We start from the raw sequence: 24,487 nt of genomic DNA, 5'->3' as shown, positions 1-24,487 counted from the left end.
GTAGTTACATTGGAAGGACAATCCTAATATGATCAACATTTCTTAGTATTCTTATGTTAGTAAGACTTCCAGAACCTGCGCAAATTATTTTTAAATGTTGAGTTAATCTCCATTCAGTAATGTTCCATGCACTCCGCAATTTCTTATACAGAACAGTAGTCTTGGCCCTTTAGAAGCTTATAGTCTAGAGAAGGGCAAGGACGTAGGTATAGATGCTTTCATTATACTCTGAGCCCTTCCCCTGATTTCAGTTTATATTCTCGCATTATTGGTACATAGTGGTCTTCCTTCAATAGAGAGATAAACACCTCTGGGAACAGAAACCATGCCAATTACCTTTGTACCACCTCCACAATGCCCCAGCAAAGTACTCTGTGCTTTTAACAAGTGTTGGTTTAGGGAGAAAAGGTCTTTTTACTTATTAATGACACTGTGCTCAGCAAAACTCACCATAAGGTAGGTCTGCCTGGAAACCTAAGCAAGGGCACTGAGTCATTGCAGTACCTAAATAAGCTCTCCTGCACCAGTCCTCAGGTCAGCATTACACTGAGGCTTGGGTTCTAGAGGTATAAGAGCAGAAGCCCAGCTCACTCCCAATTATTGTCTAAATGTTATTCGTCAATAATAGCAAGACATGTAAAATAGTTACATCCCTACTGATTACAGGGAGAGAAATTTTGCCTTCAAGAACTGAGCTAGTTGACCAGCTAACTGAACTACTGTCTCACCCCACCAGAGTCATTTTGAAGCCGCCATTGGGAGTCCAGACAGTAATCGGTATGTTCATTCCGCTGAGTCCATTAGGATGGTTACCCAAGAGTAGAGTATTTGGAAAGATGCAACTTGTCATTAACCCAGAGTAATCCTGGACAGGAGCATTTGCCTTATTGAATTTAGATAGCAAACTTCTTTATTCCTGGTAATGACAGAATAAAGATACTTAGCATGAAAACCAGGGCACAGTTGGCTGATTAGACCACAGAGCAGGCAAAAAAGAAAACAAAGCTTCTGATTGTTTATCTTAACAATAACCCATAAAAGATAATCTGCATGTCATCTTGCTATGATGCTATAACTAAGAAAATAAAAGTCCATTATATGTTGCAAACAATGATATTGGCAACCAGTGAGCAGTAAGTATAATATTCAGAGCAGGCAAGAACATTTAGGTGGAAAAGGACAACTGAAACTGTCTATAAAGCCAGGCTACTGTGCCCCCTTGCAGGGAAGGGGCCGTCTGCTCCATCAGGCCCTTCTTAATAACCACATTCATTTCAGGACCTGACCATAACTGGCACCAGAAAGCAAGTAAGGTGGGACAAAGCAGAGAGGACAAAAATTCAGATCACAGCTCTACAGAGCAGAACTGTGTTGTCTAAGAAGGTAACCACTGCCATGTGTGGCTCTTTAACTAAAAATCAATTAAAATTAAAAAATCAGTTTCCTAGTTACAGTAGCCACATTTCAAGTGCTTCCAGCTACATGTGGTTTGTGGTCATCATATTGGACAGTGGACACATACAATATTTCCATCTCTGTTCTACTGACAAGGTTAGATTTGAACGTGGACATTCCCATTGCTCTGACAGACCTGATGAGAAATTCAGAACCAAGTCAGCAGTCTTATTCATCAAGAATCATAGAGATTTCCAAGGTTGTTTATTAGACGTGTCCATAAATTAGAGACAGTTGGGGATATACAGAAAGTCTGGACATTCTTATCAACATAAGATTTCCTCCTAGTCTTTTCCTTCTTTTTCCCCTTCATACAGGGAAAAGCAGAAAAGGAAAAATGGTAGGGGGTCAGAACCTCCTTAAGTCTCTCTTATCCAAAGAGTGCTTGAATTCCCAAAAACAGATAGATTTTTGAAGCACCTACTTCCCCTACCCTTCTTTCAAGTAAAATACTAAAGGCAAATGAAAACAAACAAAACACAGGAAAAAGAGAGGAATTCAAGAAAACTACTCAGAACAAAATGGATCACTATCCTAAATTACTGCTCCAAGATGCCTAAGGGAAAAGTGCCACAAAGAACATTTCCAAAAACACACAGTAGGCCCGATTCAACAGATCCACAGTAGTTCAGAAAGTTACCGCCTCCTAAGAGGCCAAGTGATTTGCTACCAACAATTTAAAGTACTGGGTTTTCACCAAGGGCACACTCTGGTTCAATTGTCTAATTCCTGGGCAAAAACACCTACGCCAAATCACCCACATCAGCTTCCTTTCGCGGCAGCGGTAAATTCCTCAAATCATTTGGGTCTAAGAAACTAGGTCTGATAGTGAAAGTCAACTACATGACTTAGATTCTACGTATTAGAAATTCTCTGTATATGGTATTTTAAAAGTGAAGTAAAAATATACTTTTGGATTTAAAGTGGACAGTTTCAATGATATTTAAGAAAAGCAAACTCAGATCCACTCAAGAACCAGGAAAAAGAAAGCCAGTCATTTTCAGACACTGGATTCTATTCAAACACTGATTCTATCAGTGTTTGCCTACTTTGCCATGCTACTGCCCTGTACCACACCGAGGAAAATTCTCTATCTTCATGACAGAACAATTTGAATGCAAGCTAAAAATTAATCACCACATGGGAACAACAAAACTGATAATCTCTTAGCTGAAGTGACGAATAGCTTATATAGTTTGGGGAAGGGGGTTGCGAGATAAAACTTAAAATGCAAGCCTGAAAGCCCTTCTTCAAACAGGCATGATGTTGCCACCCCTGACAATTACAGCCCTGGGTGGGGGGGGGGGTGCTGTGAGACAATGCTAAAACAATGCAGGACACAGGGATTTGAGGAGCCAGGCAACCTGCTGCTCCGTTTCATCATTAGGAAAGAAATGCACAAGAATCAGACCTCTCCTTTCTGCACCCAGCACAAACCAACCTCCATAGGGAGGTTCAGTAGCAGTTACCACCAGAAGTTATAAAGCCTCATGGTCCCCCCCTTCCTGTTACCTAGCTTTGCCCCTACACTGCGCTCAATATTTATTTACCTCCTCTTCAAGCTCTCAGTATTTCAGAATAGAAAAGGCAGTAACATCTTGACTCTCTGCCCTTGGAAAGGCTGCACTCTTCGGTCACTTTAACTCATCCCCTTCCAAGGAGAAACTCTCCTTATTAAACAGAAATCACCGACATGCCTAAGCAAGGTAGGGAGATGTTCATTTAAACCTGGATAACTCCTATTTCTTCCTCCTGGTGAGGACGGTGTCATGGGTTACTGTGCAAGTGAGCATGTGAAAATTAAAGATCTCTAGGCCAAGAAAGTAGCTTGGGTCAAAAAGGCAGCTGATCTGAAACCTGCCAAATCTGTTCCCCATTTCATGCATACACAGCTCTACAGAATGCGTAAATACCACCAGCAAACTGTGCTAGGAGGTCACAAGCACGCCACACCGCATGGGTGCACACAGTTTGTAAATGTGCTACAGACAGTGTGGGAAATAGGGCTGGTTCCGGGTCCAACCAAAGGGTAGAGCTAATGCATACCTTTTGGTCTTCTGGAATTTCCATTCTTTTGCTGTTCATCTTCCTCATTAATGGTGAATAAACCAAGGGGAATTGGCCTTGCACTGGTCTTCTTCAGTCGCTCTTGTCGGATAGCTGTAGCTGATCCAGGCATACCGCGGCTACTTGTTTTTTAATTATTATTATATTAAAAATATATGCTTATGTAATTGCAGCTCCCAGGAAGCTGCTAGTTTCTAAGCGGCCGATTCATTTGAGCACTTGTAATAGATCCCCTATGGGTAAACAGTGTGCAAACAGCTGACAGATACTACCAGCCACTTGGCAACTGAGGCCCTGCAGTTCCCCCTCACCTAGCAGCAACCCCCCCACCTCCCCTCCACGCCCCCTCCCACTCACTCCCCGCAGGCATGCGGCTGGCTGGAGCTCGCTGCCTGCACACACGCTCCACACACACACACACACACACACACGCACGCACGCACGCGCACTCTCCTTCCGGAAAAGCCCCAGGAAAGGCACGCAGGGTCAGCTGCCTCCTTGCACTGCCTAACCTGTTCAGTCAGATCCCAGCTCTTCAGCGGCGGCACCTCTCCCCAGTCTTCTCCCCTGCCGCCGCACAGGAAAATACTGCGCACACGGCACAGAGGGGAAACCGCGATCTGCCGCTGTTCACAGTTGCCCTGACAACCGTGACCTGTCCTAATCCAGGAGGTGTGGGAGCGGCTGGGCGTCGGGGCCCGCGGGCTCCGGTCCGGGGACTCACCGCGGACGGCTGGGGCCAAGGGAGGAAGGCGGCCGGCGCGCTGCGCGGCTCCTTGTTCCTTTCCTCTCCACCCGGCAGCGCGGAGGACAGACAGCGCTCTGCTGCACCGGCGGCAGGGCACTCCCCGGGGACGGGGAAAGGGGCTCACGGCAAGAAGGCTTTTTCTTCTTTGGGGGACCGGGTTTTCAATCGGGACAATGTTTGCCAGTCCCTGGAAGGCGGGCATCGCTGGACCCCCATGGCTCACTCCAAACTCAGTAACACATCCCAGCCTTCCAGAAGTCCCTGCAACCCCAGAGTCTGTGTAAACACACACTGGGCCACACGTGGCATGAGGACTGGCACTGTCGTGCCCCTGCAGACCTTCCAGAGTGGGCAGGCAGGGGGAGAAAACTGTGCCTATTCTCCCAAAGACAACAGTTTGCAATACCCCTTCTGCAGGTCAAGTTGAAAGGAGAGAAACTACAATCCATCAAGGGGGAAAAATCCGCCTCACCACAACCAGGCAACTCCCCCTGCAATTCCCACTGCTCTGGGCCAGTCACTACCAGCGGTGCTGAGCAATCCTCAACACTTGACCCAGTTTTAGTTCTTTTTTGGATTGTTTTCTCCAAAGCATACAATCATGTGATTACTGTTTTCTTCTGAAATGAGCTTTCTCACTTAAGACTCTCCACTTCTAGGCTCCCTGAAATTGTATGTGAAAAAAAAAAATTAAATTTTCGGTAAGTGACACTGACAAGTGCCAAATTAAGAAAATAATTTTTGTTTTTGCCTCTTAATCAAAATCAAGTCTGCTTAGAAAGTCCAAAGCCCATTCTCCCACTCCAGACCACTCTCCTACTTTCCCCCTCAATACTTAACCTACTTACCTAAGAGAGGATCCTGAGGATTCTACCACCAGTACCCTCTCCAAATCCTTTGAATGGAAGAGTAACTGCTGACAATTCACTTAACTTTTCTCGGTGCCTTCGATTTTGCTATAAAACTGAGGTGACATCATTTACCTTATAGGATTTGGGGAAAGGATTAAATGAACATAGTGGTAGCAGGAAGAAGTACTTATAAAAAGTAAAAGCAGGTGATATGTATAAGAAGCACTATTTTTTTTTTAAGGACTCTCTATCCCCAACATGGACTCGAACTCACAACCCCAAAATCAAGAGTTGCATGTTCTTCCAACTGAGCCAGCCAGTTGTACCCCTTTTACTTTTTATAACACATCTGTTCTAAGTAGTCTATTTTTGCTTCATATTTAAGGTGTTCCCAGTTCAACTACCAACTCTATCAAGGAAGAGCTCTATTTTTTATCTACTAATATTGCCCAGGCCATCGCTGGAGATGTACTAGATGGTTGGCAAATCCACTCTGCGGAGACAAAAACAAAAGCAAAAACACCAAAACTTCAGAAATCTTTCCCTCAAAGGCTGGGGAATTTAATTAGGGCTAACATGCGTTAGATGTGTAGGTTGGGGAAATGCAGGAAATTTCTGATATTAAGTTTACTTAAATTCATGGTCATCTGTGTGATGGGTATTTGGAATTAAAAGTGAATGGGGCTGAAGTGCTGAGTGGGTCTGAGCGTCTACATCAGCATTTTACAGGCCAGGAAAACTGAGGCCCAAGAGGTGAAATTCCTTGCCCAGGTCAAATGTTAGCTGGCAGCAAGTTTAGAGGGAACATTTAGATCTCCTTCTCCCTAGTCCTGTGCTTCTCCTTATGATGACTATTTGGCCTACACAGTGTAGAATCCTAGTTCCCTCTCTCCAGCTTCTACAGCGATGGCAAGATGTGGAGAAGAAGGAAAGGGAGGATCCATGCCTCGAACATGCAAGAGCTTGTTGTTGAAGAAATAAACAGCAGAGGGGAGGGGGGTGGGGGAATGGGATAGACCGGTGATGGGTAGTAAGGAGGGCATTATTGCATGGTGCACTGGGTGTTACACGCAACTAATGAATCACCGAACTTTACATAAAAAACCAGGGATGTACCGTATGGTGACTAACATAATAAAAAAATATTATTATTAAAAAAAGAAAAAAGAAAAGTGAGGATGTAAAAAAAATTTTTTTTAAATAAAAAAAAGAAATAAACAGCAGATACAATATACTTCCATAATTCTACTTGGTGATTTTATCTGGTAATTCTATTTCTGAATTGAAGATGATTTGTTATTTCCTATTTATTTCTTTAATCAGATGACCAATAAACATAGTCCAATATTACAATACACATATTTATGAAAATCTTTTCAAATCTAGTTTGTTTCTTCTACCTTCCAGAGAATCAGGTTGCAACACACACACACACACACACACACACACACACACAGCTGAAACTACCTTTTGGCAGAAAAAATGAAAAGCTATGTCTCAAACAAATGACAAATTTCGTTCGGAAATGTTCCTTATCCAAATAAAGCTACTAGCTTCTGACCATCCCCATGAAATTTAACGGAAGTATTACTGAAAGAGGTAAAGCTAAGGAAAGAAGGATCTTCACCTTCATCTTCCAAATAAAAAAATTGAGAGGATTAATATTTTATGAAGTATCCTAGGAGGACAGTGAAACACCTAAGAGTGGCTTTTAAAAAGCAACGTGAAAGCTGAAATTCAAATGACTTCTGCAGAAGATATACATTCCTTTACTTGCAAGGATGGCCTGGATGGCTCTAAAGCTTTCGTAGGAGAAATGCAGCAGCAAAGTGAAAGCTTTGTAGCCTTTAACTTGTCCAGATAAGATGTCACAAAGGAGCCCTCCTTGAGGTCTGTGGAACGGAGATCACAGGACAGCCCCTCTGGGACTCAGAGGGCTGTAACTGAGCCCACCTCTACCACACCCAGCCAATCAATGGTTCTCCTCTTCTGTTACCTGCAGTGCAATATCCCGCAAATGACAAAGATGGCATTTTTCATGCACTAGCGTGAGCGGTCTCATGGAGAATTTTTATTTGTATCAAAATGTGAAAGTCACCAAAATGGCTGTTTTGAAAATTATGCTTAAACCATTTATTGGGGAAAGGAAAGCCTAATCAAAGGAGGCCAAAAGTCACCACCGTCCTACAACTCATGAGGCAGGGGTAGGGTCAAGAATTCCATTATCTAGGAACATCTTCAACTTTGTCAGATGCTGTGCGAGGTGCATTAGGTTACCTGTGTTAGTCATAACAGCACGGGGAGAGGAGTCATCACCTGACAGATCAGGAAACAGAGGCTCACAGAGGTTAAAGTCCCCCAGCTAGTTAAGTCACTGAGTCAGGATTAAACCAGGGCCCATCTGCTCTGAGGCTAAGATGCTTTTGTCCTGCTGCCTTGTAAATCCTGACTACAACATCGACTAGCTCCCTCCCAGTCACAGCTGTGACCAGTCACAAAGAAGCAAACAGCCCAAGATCAAATAATCATAATAAAGGGGTTTTTTTTTCCTATCCATGAAGTACACATTTAAGGCATAAATACATTTGCGATTAGTTTCCTAAATGCTCAAACCCAGTCTTTAATGGATATAGGTGTTTAACTCTTATTTAATTTCAGGAGTACTAGGCTTAACCCCTGCAGAGGCATGGGCCTCCAGTCTTCTCTCCTTTATACTCGGACCCAAAACAAAAGCAAATGTGGAAGGGGGATGGCAAGACCTTGAAGTAAAAGGAATTGTATTCTGAATTCCCGAACTCTTCCCCAGCACTAATGTTTTCAATTTGATGTGGCACGTGTGTCCTTGAATGTCACCTGCAGGTACAGTCCCCGTAGGAACTGGGGTATGTGGACTTCCAAGAGCCAATGAGGTTTTGTAACTGTTTCAATTGTTAAAATAATTGTTAAAATAATAAATGATTTTTAATGGAGACTTTGTACAAAGTTGGAAGAAATGAGACATTACCCAGTGGGAAAGGGTAGATTCTACAACTAAACCGGCTTTATATAGAGAAAAAGGTTCACAGTATAATCACAAAATACAGTCACAATCGAAAGTGAAAATGATACTACTTGTCCACTATGAATGAAACAGGCCACTAGGCTGTTGAGCAACTGCTGTCCCCACCAGTTCCCACCCCCAGCCCCACTCCCTTAGTATGCAATGAATTTACATCTGTCCTTCTACCCTGGCTGCCGGGCACCTCTGGCTGACCTCCAACTGAGGTAGGGGAATATTAAACAGAGTCAAACTAATGGTAGGGGAAGTCATGCTCGTGATCTGGACCTACCTGTCACGATGTTCTAGGAGACTAAGCCCGTGCAGGCACATGTATACACACATACACTTCAGGCTTCTGTTCACATGCATCCTACCTTAGCTTTTATTTATATGTCTGTTTTTATGTCCGAAAGACTAGGAAATAGCGTAGAGTCCATGAATGAATCTAAGACTATCCTCCTGCAAAGAGAAATCTGTGTAAGCAGTGAGAAGCATACCTAGATTTTCCCTTCTAAAAGCCTAGTGAGCTTTACAAAAACATTCTTGAAATGGAAAAGAGCCTGATTTATACTCATCAAGGACTGTAGCTGAACACAGACATTACTACTGTTGGATTGAATGGCCAGTCATTGGTAAATTACAGTTCTACACACATATAAGTTAGTTAGTTTTCAGTGGAGCCCAGAAGTTCCAAAATGCCTTTTTCTATTTCTACATTATGATTAGTATGTAGGAGATGATTAATTCTTCAAAACTACTGGACTTCAGTAATCCTTTAAATATTTAATGCATACCCCCCCAAGGTAAGCCGCAATTTATTTCTAGTAGGAGTTTTGGAAATCCACATTTTAATGCAATATTAAAAAGCAAAGAGAACCTTCATACGGTTTGAAAACACAAAGCAAGCACAGGTTGACTGTGGAATCAAACAACCCCTGGGAACAAGGGTCCCAGCTGGATCTCTGCCATCCCCATTCTTGAAGTAAGAGGGCTCCCTTACAGTTTCCTAGAATGAGACACTTCCTCATGGCTGCTTTGGCAATAAAGGCATAACATCCTGCCATCTTGCAGCATTATATAGAGCTTCCAATAAGCTGTTGGACAAAGAAATACTGCACAAAGAAAGACTGACCCTTTGAAAGGAAAATAAAAAGGCAGGTTCGCTTTGATCTTTCTTTTACCACCTTTTGTTAACAGGCAATAAGAAAAACAGTAAATACTACTCGTAGTAGCGTGCCAGCAACCAACAGGTCCGAGGTCCCTGCCGTGCCTTTTATAACATTTCCATAAATCTTTGCTGTGTGGTCAGCACTTTGCGGAGACAGCAGACTCCATTTTCCCATGTCTGCTCCACCGTAAATAAATTTTAAACCCTGAGGATTCACTTATCTGAACATAAGGTGTTTACTAAGCTTTCTTTAAAACTCTTTCCTAAACATTAGGTATCACTAGCTAAGTTGCTAATGTTATAAAATGCCACATGAAACTTGAACCCAGGAACATAGGTTAGAATGCCCTTAGGCCTCCTGTTCATTATTCCCATTGATAATACCTAATGTACATTGCATGAACTTCTGAATTCCTGGACACAAGTTAAGACAGGTACACGCCCTCTCCTCTAATAGCGACACCCTTGGGAGGTTATAAATCCAATTTTACAGATTCAAAAGGAGGTAAAGAAATCAATTGCTGGGTTCAACAGAAGAATCAGACAGATAGCCAGGGCTGTGTTTCTCAAAGTTACCTAACCCATCATTGGTCTGTGAGCCGTTAAGGGTTTAGTTTTATTTTTTGAGCCACACCATTAGAAAGGTAAGAAAACTGAGAAACTGTGGCCCCCTGTCTTCGGTTCTGGGCAATGACGTCAGAGGGGAGGCAGTGCGCAAATCATAGAACATTCTCCCACGTCACAAAGGCAGAGGGAGCCATTCAAGGGTGTTGATGATGCAAAGTGTGATCCAGACTGGCCAGTTTGGCAGAGGACGGGTTGAAAGGGAGGAGTAAGACTTACAAAGAGCAGTTGCCTAAGTACTTTGTCCAGATGGAGAAAAGCGTCTCACGTGGGGACTGTGGGGACAGAAGGCAAAGACAAGAAAATGAGAACCCACTCATGTTTGTTTTTTTAAACAGGCATGCCCTAGCAGCGTGGAAGACGTATTTCAGGGGGGTGAGCGTGGATACCGAGTTCTTGCAAAAGCCTGGATGAGTGTGGACAAGTGGGCGATGGGAAGGAAAGGTGGTATTTTTATTAAAGATTTAGAGGAGAACGAGGGCTTTACACCTGCAGATAAAACAGAGAGAAGGCTAGAATCAGGTCCAAAATCATCAACAGATCAAAAGAATGGGCTATCGCTAAAAAAAGACTTAGCAGCGATAAATATGAACCCCTCTTCTATTAAGTCCAACCGCACAGGTACAGAATGAAAACCCAGCCAAGCTTCAGGAGCTGCAAAAGAGGGTGCGTGGACAGCAAGCTCACGACACACGATCAGTGGGATGAGGCTGTGACAGTCCTAACAGTATCACAGGCGCTATCAGCGATGTCCAGCTCACTGAGTAAGGGGAAGAAGAACCTTCTCTATTTTCTGGTCCTCGGATCACATTGTCTGAACCAGACATTTCCATGGGATGATAAATTAGAGCACACTTAGAAGAGAGCAACCTAGGACTCGTCAAAATTCTAGGCTATAACAACAGGAGGATCCCTGGAAAGAAGGTACATTTTCTCTGGAGAAAATAGGGCAAGATCTGGAGAAATAAGATAACTGAACTAAAGGTTAACATGTGGAGGGATTTCTACTTTTAGCGTGGTGCTGGAAGACAGAACTAGGACCGGTGATTGGAAGTTACCAGAAGGTAACAAGCCGTGCCTTCCATCACTGAAGATGGTCATGCACAAACACGGATCTGGGATGAGGGTGTCAGGTTGGTGTTAGGGTCTCTAGAGTCTCTTCTGATCCCACAACTGACTCCATGACCTGCTGAGAATGGAAACTCCAGTTAGATGCCCAGGGGAAAACACTCTGTCAGAAAGAAAAAGCCTGAGAGAGCTTCAGAAGGCCCTTCCCCCTGTTGTCACTGTCTCCCTGTGCTTATTTACACTTCACATAGCTTCGGGTTTTTTTTTGCAGGCAGCTCTACAGTTGTATTGTTTTACTCATTCAACTGATGCCCCCCAGAGGTTTTAGACGTAAAGCTAAAATACACGAACAATGGAAGCTTCACTCAGTGTTCTGGTGACTGCAGGACCACACTCAGGATTGCTACACCTGCAGCTTGCAGACTTCCTCATTCTCACCTACTGGCAGTTTAATGGAAATCGACCATATGAAAAATTCTGGGGATAAAAATGAAGAAGACAAACGAGTTTTCCCTCAATGACACAATTTACTGTGGATGAATCACTATGGCTCTGTAACTTCAGAGAGGAGATCTAAAGGTTTGTGAGAGAAGAACAATATTAAAGAATAGTGACGCAATTCAGTTTATTACTTTATGGGCATTTTAAGGAGAGTGACGGTCTTAAGTCTTCAGGCCAGTAAAGAACTGGCCCAGTCCAGAGCAAGGTGCTTAACATTCTTTTCAGACCTTACTGAGTCTGTTCCCCAACCCCATTTCTTGTGGCTTTGGTACTCTTTCCAATTCTTTCTCCTAAAATGCTCTGAAATTAAAACTGACATCAATTAAGATATTTTAAGAGGTTTACTATCCTGTTTTTACCTTAAAAGTTAATTTAAAAGTCTCTTAAAAAGTAATTTAAATATGTTACATAATCCTGGGGCGGGGGGCGGGGACCTCTAATTTTCTTTCTGAGGGTCAGTGTGTCCAGTCAGGGTTCTCCAGAGATACAGAACCCAAAATACTACTGGACCACTACTGATACTACATACTACTATTTCTCTGGAGAAAAATATATAAATCATATAAAGAAACCTATTTAAACAAAAAAGACTTATTTTAAGGAATAATGGCAGCTGTAATCGTAGAGGCTGGGAAGTCCAAAATTTGTAAGGCAGGCAGGCCAGCAGGCTGGAAACTTAGGCAGAATTCCTTCTTCTCTGGGAAACCTCAGTTTTTGTTCTAAAGGCCTTCAATGGTTTGGATCAGGCCCCCAACATTATTGAGGGTAATCTTCTTAAAGTCAACTGACTGTAAATGTTAATCATATCTATAAAATATCTTCACAGCAATATTTAGACTGCTGTTTGACCAAATAACTGGGTGCTTGTAGACTTGCTAAAATGACAGATAAAATTAGCCATCATGGTCAGAGAGACCTCACAGAGGTTAAGACACTCCATTCCCACACTGAAATCAACACGCTGTAAAGGAAAGCATGCTACTCAAAAGTCAAAGGTCTATATGTCCATGATCATAATTTTCACTGTATAAGCTGGATACTATTTACTCAAGTCATTTCCAATATTGCAATGCTCAATATATTAATCGTATTGTATTCATACAATCGGGCTCAGGCAATCTCAGAGTAGAACTACTAAATCCTCTTACCTTCCACTAATTCTCTCTCCTTGAGAATCCAATGCAGGTCAGCATCTAAGCATTACCAAATAAATCCTTTTTATCATTATAACAACCGGTTGCCTCAACATTAAATGGTTTACAAAGTACAGATATGTTGATTAAAAAAAATTATTCCCTATTGTCATGAAGTAACCCCACTGTCTCAATCAGAAGAAACATATATAAATATGTGGATGGGGATGTCATTGAACAATACATGTTTCTCATGAGAAAATAAAGTATGTATGAAGGTTTGAGGTACTAAACTTTATTATTATTTATATTATATTATTTATTATTATTATTATATTGGTTAAATAGAACCAACTCTGACAAAAGAAAAAATGATATACAATTCCACAGCATAGTTCTGAAATCAACCTAGGGGAAGGAAGTGCCTAACAGAAAGGCAAATTATATAATCATGGTGGGTAAGTTTGAGGTTTGGTCGTTTTCACTCAGCTAAGGTCCACCCTGAAAATGATTAGCATATCCAGTGTAATTGTCAGCAACCAACTAGAAACACTGAAAGCCTTTAGCTAAATTATACAGATAAGAGATGAGTATATTTAGAATTAAATAGCAAGCCAGAAGCTTTTCAAATTTGGAACTGCTAAACAAAAAAGATTCCTAATGCACCAGTAATTGCTTTTAAAAAGACAGGAAGCATTATTTTCCAAGAAATAGACACTACTAGCAACCCAGTACATTTTTTGAGAAATATCATCCCCTTTTAGTCTTGTTTGCTCTAGAGCCAGTGAGATTTTAGTGGGCACCACACAGAAAGAAACAATAGCTCAGAAGGATGAACAGGTGGAGAAACACACTCAGGGCCCCGAACCTCATCTCCGAAACACCTTTACCTTTGATACCCCTATTCTAAGCCCCTGCCTTAAAACTTCTGTGAATTTTTTTTTATTTTTAAAGTTTATTTATTTTATTTGAGAGAGAGAGTTGGGGGAGGGACAGAGGGAGAGAATTTTCAGACTCCCCACTGAGCACAAAGCCCAACTCGACAGGGGGCTCGATCCCATGACCCATGAGATCATGACCTAAGCTGAAGCCGAGTCAGACACTCAACAGACTGAGCCACCCAGGTGCCCCAAAACTCCTGTGAATTTTGGATAGACAATTGAGGAAGGATTATAATGACAAAAGGAACCTTTTGGCAAACTTCCTAAAATACCACAATTGGACCATTTTGCCCTTTATCATCGGGAAAGTGGCTACACTTCCATTGTTAAAGGCACTAAAATCATTGACATGTTTAAAACAACAAAAACCAAAACCTGTTCCAGAGACATACAACGTTGTAGAGAAACAATCACCGTCATAATAACATTTTTTCTATCCTCTCCATTTGTTTTGGTGGAGACAGTCCTACCTGGTTCCTGTTTCCATACTGGCATGGGGGTGGGGGGGTGGGGAAGACACCTGCCCTGAAACCCTTAATACAAGAAATACCCACATCCCTTTACAACCCAGAGCCAGGCTTTATCCCACTCACCAGAAAAACACCTGGTTCTTGTGGTTTACAAACAAAAGGAGGGAAGTTTACAGAACCAAATGCTGTTTGTTTTAAGAAGAATTGCAATCCTGCAAACTGTTCCACGAACAGGTTTCCAGACAGGGACACCTACGTAGGTAGCATGTGCCCTGTAGAGCAAAATGTCATCTTTGTGCACTTCTCCACTGGGTCAGAAGGGCTCACCAGTGCCTGAGCTCCCAGTCACTGGATTTAGCAAAGCCTCCTTCTCCTCCCATCTGCCATTCTGTACTCCTCTCTTCCAAAACCTCCTTGGAGACCTTATACTCTATCGTGGGTGTACTTTGGGTACAGCTGAACCACCAAGGATTGAATCTAAAATGCCAAACTAGCGTTTCCCTGTGAGGTTCCCGGAGTATAAGATTATGGGGATTTTCTATTCAAAGGCTTTTGCCCTCTCATAGGTCTTCCAGACTAAAAAAAGCTCCATCCCCCATTTCTCTATTTTAATGCTTTCGACTGTGGAGCCATTTCTTCTACTTGTATTTTAGTTCCTGATACTCTACCTGGGACTTAACACAATGTCACTTTAACAAAGCAAATGGATATATCTTTTTATGTACACAACAAGGACATCCTCACAGGGATGGTAGGAGGTAGGAAGCCACTGTTGCCAAAGAAATTTCTGGGTTTATTCTAATGTTGCATATTTCTTATCCTTAATATTTTGTTTTTTACCGAAGAATGATATAAATCTTAGTATTTTAAGCGTGGTTTAAGGCATGTTGGTTTAATCACTTACTATAGTGTTCATTGTATCCTATACAATCCAAAGGCATTATTCAGAGCATCTAAACCCAGGACCTAACTGAGGCAGTGACATTTAAACATTTAGGAGTTAAATGTTTAAAAAGATAAAAATTGATGGGGCGCCTGGGTGGCTCAGTCGTTAAGCATCTGCCTTTGGCTCAGGGCGTGATCCCAGGGTCCTGGGATGGAGCCCCACATCAGGCTCCTCTGCTGGGAGCCTGCTTCTTCCTCTCCCACTCCCCTTGCCTGTGTTCCCTGTCTCACTGGCTGTCTCTCTCTCTGTGTCAAATAAATAAATAAATAAAATCTTTTTAAAAAAATTGAAATTACGAGTTGAACGAGAAATTTTCTTAGGGAGAAATTATCATACACCCCTTGCTCCAATACCCCGTTTAGGTCTTATAAATAAGCCTCTGCAATTTAAGAAAGTCTCTTCTAAAATTTAACACACAAAGATTTTTAATAAGAAAAACAGTTTACTGTTTTTTTTCTGTTTCAACGTATGTACTTTTAGAATTTTTAAAAAAATTAATTATAGTCGACATACAATTTTACGTTAGTTTCAGGTATATGACATAGTAATAGGACATTTATATACATCTTGACAAGTGTAGTTACCATACAACGTTATTATAATATTATTAACTACATTCCCTATGCTGTACTTTTCATCTCTACAACTTATAACTGGAAGTTTGGACCTCTTTATTTTCTTCACCTACTTCGTCCATCCCCTGTGTAAATACTTGTTTCAAGAAAGCCAAACTACAGACTTCTCCTGAAAGCCTTGTGGAAGGCAGGTTGTACATGCTTCCTAGATTTTCCTTTTAGAGAAACATATTCAATGGAGTGGCTTGTTTCTAGTCAAAATAAGTCCGGGAAGTCCATCTTTATGATTTAAAGTGCAATAATTCTGTGGCAAGTATTTTAGGAGGAAGGAGTATTTTAGGACTCAGGAGTAAGAAATACTTGTGAATACCACAGAAATGGTATTCACAGAAGTCAAGGAAGGCTGGCATGGCCTTTGACTCGGTCACAACACACGCTGAGCATCTCCCAAGTTTGCGTGCAGCAACCCTCTACTGGAGCATTTCGCGCAACATTTGACAGGTGGAAGGCACCATCCGGCGCACCGAGATGACGCTCACTCTATCTGAGCCATGCCCATGGCGACGTGATCACACAGCTGCAATCAGGTCTGAATCAGCATCCCATTCCGAGTCTCTCCTCAGACTTTACAAGTAAAAATGACAATTTGCTTGAGGAAACAATTTAGCATGCCAGGGTAAGTCCATATTTTCACAGTGATGCAGTATAAATCCTTAACGACCGCGGGGGGAGCAGAGTAATTATAACCACACTTTGTGCTGTGTCAGGCACGGTTTTAAGTCCTTTACAGGTATCGACTCACTTAATCCTCACCATAGCCCAATGAAGGTATTACCTGTATTCCGGTTTAAAAAAAAAAAAATCAAGGAAGAGCCTGGTCAAATGACTTGCCCCAAATCCCTCAAGTAGCAAGTGACAGAACTGAGAACGGAACCCAGAGTCTTCGCACAAATAGTTCAATATTATCCCTAAATTGGGTGTTCGGTTTTGAGTGCAAAATCATATGGTTTCACACGAGCTTAACTTCAGTATAACCCTGAAGGGGCAGAGGGGAAATCAAAGACCGTCTCTTCCTTAGGGATCTGTCCAATCCAGTACCCTCCACTCCCCTTTTCATTGTGGTCCCTGTATGGCTATGCAGACACCAACTGCAAGGAGGAGGGGAAAAAAAACAAAAATCAGTTCTGCCCAAGGTAAGCCCTCACTGAAAAAGTTTCATGTCACAACCGATGGCCCCGTAAAACCTCGAACACACACACACACACACACACACACAAATGCACCTCAGACACGCCTCTAGAGGTTCTGACATGTAGAGCCAGAGATGTTAAGTCAACATGATGTCCAAAGTCACGCGTGTGAATAATACTTTTAAGAAAAAGTGAAAAGAGCAGAGATTATCAGACTGAGCCCTACGTCCAGTAACATCTAATAAGGAGAATGAAGAGAGGTAAAGTAAAGAAAGATTAGGCCAAAGGGTATTAGCCTTGGTCGAGCAGTAGGATGGAAAGCGAGAATGGCGAGGAGGTCATTCTTGTGTCAAATATTTACAGGCGGACAGAAGAAACAGGAGTGGTCTCCAGAGCCAGGGCTATGACGATGAGAGGTCATGGGTCACTATGAAAGTCTCTGGGAAAAGTATATAATTTGCTATGAAAAATTTATTTACCTGAAATTGACCTTTCTTGTTTTGAGGGCAGGGAGGAAGAAGGTGGCAGAAGTGGACAGAGAGTCTGTTACCTAACCTTTTGTCTAACTGCACATATTCATACATAAAAGTGCACAGACACACCAGTGTGCACATATTTTGCATCAAGTGTCCTCATACTCATATTCACATCTACATTTCCATCACAGAACTGCTGGAGCAAAATAAGAGAGAAACGAAATAAATTCACTAGGTGGAGGGCAATGGCTGTTATGGTTTTCCAGGTGGTTACCATGAGCAGGGTACACCTGACACCTCCAAATTCAATCTACTAAGGTCGTATTGAAGAGCCATAAGTAGGAACTCAGTCTAAACTAGTCCTCAGCCTTGAATGCACATTGGAATCACTGGAGGAGTTTTAGAACATACAGCCACCTGGCTCCCCCCGCCCCCCCACCGCCCCGAGATTCTCCGATAATTGCCTGAGGTGTGGCCTGGGCATAATGAGATTGACAAGGTCCCCAGGTGATTTTAACTCACTGTTAAGATTGCTGTGGCCCAGGAACTCAATGATCATTTCAACAACATGACCTTATGCCCAAGGAATGAGCTATATTTAAGTGAACCAACCAGTGCTGTGGTTAAGGGGGTCACCGTACTAATTTAGAGCATCAACCCTGAATAGAAACCAATCCAGCTGGAATGCAGGAAGGAGGAACCAGGTCCTGTTTGGTGTGTTGGGTTCTGAGAACCAAAAGCCTGGATTAAAACCTTCACAAGCAGCCATGCATTTCTGCTGCAGTCTATGATTATGCATGTTACTGCCACCCAGCAGGCCTTGTGTTGCAGAGTGGGGACCCTGAAAGAAGGGGTCTCTTCTGGAATTTCACCCTGGAATTTAAACTATTCTAGAATATGGCTATATTCTACGTAAAACATAGTGTCAGGGATACAAAGGTTATATGTGGCAGGTTATGCCATAGTAAAGGATGGTTCCTTTTACCAGAAAGCCAACTACAAAGAGGAAGCTTTCGTAGCATTAAAAGAAAAGTCACCTAAATTTTAAGATACCAGATCTCAGTACTCTAAAATTTAAATATACATGATTTTACTAACAATGCTTGTGAAGTCCAGTTCACATATCCCAAATGCATGGCTCAACTTCCTTTCTGCTCAGTTTTGCATTCCTACATTCATCTGCAATGTTTGGTCAGGTGTGTCAATTCTCTTTAGCATTTCTCACAATTCTTTCTTTCACAACCGTTTCTGTAGGAGCTTCAAGGATGAGGAATTGTTGAATGCAGTGAATTCTTGCTGTCGAAATACATTAATCCTCAAATCAAAATTTAAAGTGGCACCTAAGAAAATCTTATAGATTCTCTAACTATTTCTCCAAGATACTAGGGAGACTAGTATTTAATGAACAGAAAAATCACCTGACGCCATTTAAACCTGTAAACTATAATTCACAGCATTGCAAAAACAGATGTTAAAGAGGCAAAAGGGCAACAACATGGATGGATATAGAAAGAATAATGCTATGCAAAATAAGTCAGAGAAAGAAATATGTCATATGATTTGACTCATACGTGGAATTTAAGAAACAAACGAACCAAGAAAAAAGAGACAAACCATAAAACAGACTTAACTATAGATGGTTACGAGAGGGGAGGTGGGTGGGTGGGTGATGGGGATTAAAGAGTACACTTACCGTGATGGCACTGAGTAATGTACAGACTTGTTGCATCATTATATAGTACAACTGAAACTAATAACACTATGCTAACTATACTGAATTTAAAATGAAAAAGGCACTGACCCGTGAAATAGCTCGATAACCTTTAAAGCTGGATTTTACATAAGAGAAAGAAGCCTAAATACCATACGCATTTAGCATAGAGAACCTTAGATCATGCTCAGTGATTAAAAGTCCAATGACTATCGAGACCTTTACAAAACTGTTAAGTACCCTTCAGTAACTGATAGCTGATACGTTAGCTGATTTGACAACATAAACTCTGCCAACAAGGAATAACCAGGACTATAAAACAAGTAATAGGACCAATATTTCCAGCTTTGTAACTGAAACAACATTCTTCCCAAATTCTGGAAAGCCATTTGTCAAGGGACTGGAAGACAGACATTAAGGCGGGAAGAGAACTTGGATTGGTAGGGGCCGTGCTGTAAATGGCACTTCCATTCACAATCAACTCCAGAATGCAGACTCCACAGGAAATCAATACTAGGGAAGAATAAAGATGGTAATATTAAAGCCAAATAAAAACTCCTCATTACAGCTCCGCTCTGGAGCAACACTATCTCCACAGCTGTTGTAAGTTCAGTCAGCATCATTTAGCATCCAGAAGGAAATTATTTTACTTTAAGGCAATTACGCTCTTTTACTCAAAGAATTTGGTGCAGCGGCTAAAAATTAAAAACAAAACTTAACAATATCAAGTGCTGGCAAGGATGCCAAGCAACTTGAACTCAGACATTGCTTGTAGGGATGCGGAACTGTGGGGTCTCTGGAAAACGGTTTAGCAGGTTCCTGTACACATATACTTTCATATGAGTCGGCGACCCCAGTCCTAGGTATCTAGCGCCATGAGATAAATGAGAAAAGCCTGTGTGTAAATGTTTACAGCAGCATTATTCATAACCGCCAAGACCTGGAAATAACCCATTGCTCCTTGATGGGTGGATGGATTAATCATCTATGGTACTTCCTCACAACAGCAAACTACTCATCAATAAGTAACTACTGATACATACGACAACACGTGAGAATCTCAAAGGCATTAGGCCAAGTGGAAAAACTCAGACTCAAAAGATTACATGGTATATGCTTCCCCTTTTATGACATTCTGGAAAAGGCAAAACTAGACACATGGCGAACAGATCAGCGGCTACCAGGGGTAGAGGGTAGGAGGAGAGCCTGACTAGAGGGGCAACACGAGGGAATTCTCTGGGGTGAGAGAACTCTAGACCAGGATTACACTGGTGGTTCCATGACTGCACTTCTGGCAAAACTCAATGATTTGCACACCCAAAATATCAGTAAATTTTTTGTACGCAAAAGTAAATTTTAAAAAGAGAAAAAATCCTCTGCCTATTTAAGGATTTGTAAGTTTTTCCTTTCACCAGCCCATTTTATGGAGAGTCTCCAAAGCCGGCTATCTTTCCAACTGCCCATCTGTTAATCACTTACAATCTGTTCATCCCCTACTCTTGCACCAACAAGTGAACTTCCTCTTCTAGGGGTGGTCAGTGACCACCCGGTAACCACAGGGATGGTTTTTCTTTCACTCTTTGAATCCTCGACCTCTTTGTCCCTCTCCCTTGGCAGTGTGCATTGCTCGATGATGCGTTTATCTTTTTGGCTTCTCCGCCTGTCTTCTTTGCTGGCTCTTCCCACTTCTATGCCCAGAATGTTGTCCCAGCCCTTTTCAGTTTTTCCTTCTAGGCTCTCCTTACTCTCCTGGTTTCAATTATTATTCCCTTATGGAATGAATCTCAGAATTCTGGCTTCTCTTTTTCTCCTTATCCCCATACTTGCTCTTGCCTATTAGGCATCTCTACCTACATGTCTCTTTTACATCATGTTTAAAACAGAAATTTTTCTATTTCTCCTACCAAAACCAGGTCCTCCTTGTGACTACTTTCATGCCATCCTTAAACCAATGAGCCAAACTCAAACCAGGAGTACAATCTTAAATGCCACTTTTTACCTGTATCGTTTGACACATACCTCTGTAGAATCTTGAATTCATCATTCCCTCCCCATTTCCAACAGCCTGCCTGCGTTTCCGTAGGAACCTCAGAGTTGGTCTGCACAACCCTGAACTCTTCCCTCTTAAATCCATCTTCTAGTCTACACGCCTACTTCAAAATGAGAACCAGCCGGGTCCATCTCCAGATTTCACTGAGCTTCAGAGGTTTGGCTGATCTGTCTGGCTCCACAATGTTCCCCATATGCTTTCACCACCCCGTGTTACCATTCTTAATGCTCCAAAAGTCAACTGAAGAGAATGATTTTCCTAGATGGAGGAACTATGTATTCAATAAAGGCACAGCTGAGGTTTTCTGCTAGACCTTGCAATCAAGCTTGCAATTTCACGGGTGCAGAATTACTAAATAAGCATGCTTTGATCAAGATATGTTATTCTCAAGAATCATCACCAGTTCGCCACTGTCCACAGAGTAACATACCAGCCTCTTAGCTTGACCGGCTACCACTCCACAATTTGGCCTCCATGTATCATGATTCCTAATTGATCTTCTAGGACTCTTTCATTTGGAGGCTCACACATGAGTCAATAGGACCAAAATTTTGCTCTTTTCCATGTTGCCCTTTTCCTCTCTTTCCTCCACCCTACTTTATATATCATTTACCCATTCTTTTAAAGTTCATGCCCTCCCTGATGACCGCAGCCAGAAGCAGCTTTTCCTTCACTGAAGTCTTCATGACCCACAATTATTTATGGGTTTTGTTTCCCTCGCTAAGTCCAAGAAGCATGTCTCTGTCAACCTTCTAGCCACCATACTGCTTAATATATGCAAGGTACGTATCTCCTGGTCAAATTATTCTAAGCAATCTTTACATCAGTATAATGAGACTTGAGTTTTAAAAAGTAATCCCTTTCAACAAATGATTATTTTTCATGCACCAGGAAGCAAAGATGTTAGAAATTTTTTTTAGAGAACATGCCAATGTAAATTAGTGTTTCATACACATGCTTAGTGATACAAAAAAATGCGTGTTCCTGAGCACAGCTGCCTGGTCTAATAATACTTTCCCTCTTAGCAAGATATAAAGTAAGAGTTAGACACAATATAATGGGGAAACAAGCTATCTAGCCACCTGAATGAAGTATTATGAACTTCAGGACTTGAATTTCAGAAGGGATACGTTTAATATCAAATTGTGGACTGAGCCCTTATCTTACAGTGTTAATTTGCAGATATCTGCAGAACCTTCAAGGCAAGTGAAACCATAAAGATCACTTAAATGCAGTGAAGGTTATAACCAAGATCACAAATAAAGCCCATATTCTTTCACCAGACAGCCTGCTGAGGCGAGAAAAGCCAGAGTCCAGGTTCTAAGTCATTTTCCCCAAAAGAGTATCACAAGAGTTCACAGATTATAGGTATTAATTTATTTCCTGCACATGAAAGTGTTGTCTCATGGATTAGTCAGATGCAGCTTTAAATGTGGTCTTAATTCAGTCGGCTTTTAAAAAGAAGTTATCAAGCTGGGAAATGAGCTGTGCGCGCTCACTTTCCACAGCTCTTGAGCACAAGCGTAAAAAAATTAAACACCGAAAGGTTGGACAGAGGCAGTTTTGTGAATATTCATCTACGTAAGGACTCAAATAACAGCCTGAAAAAGGACCTGATGTCCTCTAGTGGTGAGATCAAAAACTTGCTTCCAAGTCAATTACTTGTGAACCTTTGGTTACTGAAAAATATGTTGAAAGAACTGTTCATCCTCAAGAAAAATAAAAAAATATTACCACGAGGAATGTAGCTTGACTGCCTTTGAGTAGAAGATAAATATGTGCTGACAGAAATATGGCTTTTAAATGTTGGATTAATATAGTACCTCTCAATGTCCTTAAATGTTTCATTTTATAGGTGGTATACCCCCAATTTTCAACCCATCTTTGATACACACACATGTATAACTGTATAATTATGAATAATTACAGGTCTTATTTTCACAATCACCTGAAATTCTAACCTAAATTGTCCTAGGACCTAGAGGATATTATGCTAAGTGAAATAAGTCAGACTGAGAAAGACAGATACCGTTTAATCTTGCTCATATGTGGAATCTAAAACAAACAAATAAACAAAAAGCAGAATCAAACCTATAGAGAACAAACTGATGGTTGCCAGAGGGGAAAGGGAGTGGGAGATAAAGGCTTCCAGTTATAAATGAATAAATCACAGGAATAAAAGACACAGCACAGGGAATATAAGCCACGGTATTGTACTATGGTGACAGATGGTAGCTACACTTGCGATGAGCACAGCATAATGTACAGAGAGGGTGAATCACTGTTCTACACCTGAAACTAACGTACATTGTATGTCAACTACAAACAAACAAAATAAATTGTCTTAAAATGACACCAGTCTTTGCACAGGTACACAAAAGATTAAGAGACATTTAAGAATGGACATTACCTCATAATAACCTAATTGAAAGAAAGAAGAAAGAAAAAGAAAGTGAATACCTCAACAAATCACCTCTTGATGGTAAAAGACAGAAGTCCCTACCTCCTCCCCAAACACCCACCTGTATACAAACCTGTGATTGTTAAAAAATAATGAATTGCAGCATTTGGATGTGTATGAGGTGAAATATGTCCGTAAGAATAAAGCACTAACATTGGAGTCCTATATTCAGGTATAGATGACATGTTTTAAATACACAGAAAACTTTCTAAGTTGTTAAAATTCAAGCAGTCCTTAGTCGTTCACTCAAAATATTTCGATCTAGATTTAAAAAACACATTTTTACCTTCTATTTTTGGCACCTGCTCACATAGGTGCTTCTGAACACCAAAAACATTAATTTAGGACTAGCAAAAAAGGAAAAAGATGTGGGCCAGAAATAAGTTTTAGTTACGTCACAAGTACAACTACTCAAAAGACCATATATAACATACATCCCTTGAAAATCAAAGTTTCTAAGCAAAGGTTTGAAAGAATTTTTTACTGTGAAGGAGATGGCAGCCAGTTAAATTCCCTCTTCACAACAGAAAACATTTTACCGATAGTCACATGATTTGTGTATTGTTAGAAACACGACCAGTTCATTAGTGAACATGTTCAGACACTGAAATGCTAGTTCGTAGTTCACTTAGCTCTCAACAAGTTGTCCGTGTGCACATTCTAGAAGACAGGTTTTGTTGTTTGTTGTTTGAACATAAATTGGTGTGTATTAAGTTTCTGGAACAATGTTTTTCAGAAGCAGTCACTTAGTGGGGGATTAGGCACCAAACCATTTATATTCACAATAAGGATGCTGCCCTTCTGCTGCCCTCACTTGGAGAGGGAGCTCCCCGCCCCCTGCACCCAGCCCATCAAGTTCGATAAAGCAACTGCAAAGACATCTCCTCTTAGCCACCCCTTCCCCACCCCAAATCAAAATAATGATGGACCAACCTGTCAAACACATTGAGACAAAATAAACCACCCTGCAGGAAGTAGCCTGACTTCCAAGTAAACAAGTTCAAGACATCTT

General features: G+C 41.4%; 1 protein-coding gene across 6 annotated transcripts in view; it reads right to left on the bottom strand.

Moving 5' to 3' along the window:
• Window positions 1–24,487, bottom strand: part of MAP7 (microtubule associated protein 7) — a 163,537-nt gene that overhangs the window by 137,513 nt on the left and 1,537 nt on the right. Inside the window, exon 1 of one of the 6 annotated variants that reach the window (XM_057311018.1) lies at window positions 4,247–12,928. The exons of 2 other annotated variants lie outside the window; for them this stretch is intronic. In XM_057311018.1, the coding sequence (XP_057167001.1) occupies window positions 4,247–4,472 (226 nt within the window). In that variant the 5' untranslated portion in view covers window positions 4,473–12,928. Of the gene's footprint in view, window positions 1–3,501; window positions 3,930–4,246; window positions 12,929–24,487 lie in introns of those variants that run through there. 3 more of the 6 variants (XM_048226096.2, XM_048226099.2, XM_057311019.1) reach the window with 3 other exon arrangements.

Source organism: Ursus arctos, unplaced genomic scaffold, assembly GCF_023065955.2.
Source record: "Ursus arctos isolate Adak ecotype North America unplaced genomic scaffold, UrsArc2.0 scaffold_13, whole genome shotgun sequence".
Taxonomy (NCBI): Eukaryota; Metazoa; Chordata; class Mammalia; order Carnivora; family Ursidae; genus Ursus; species Ursus arctos.
This window is presented reverse-complemented; position numbering and strand designations above follow the sequence as displayed.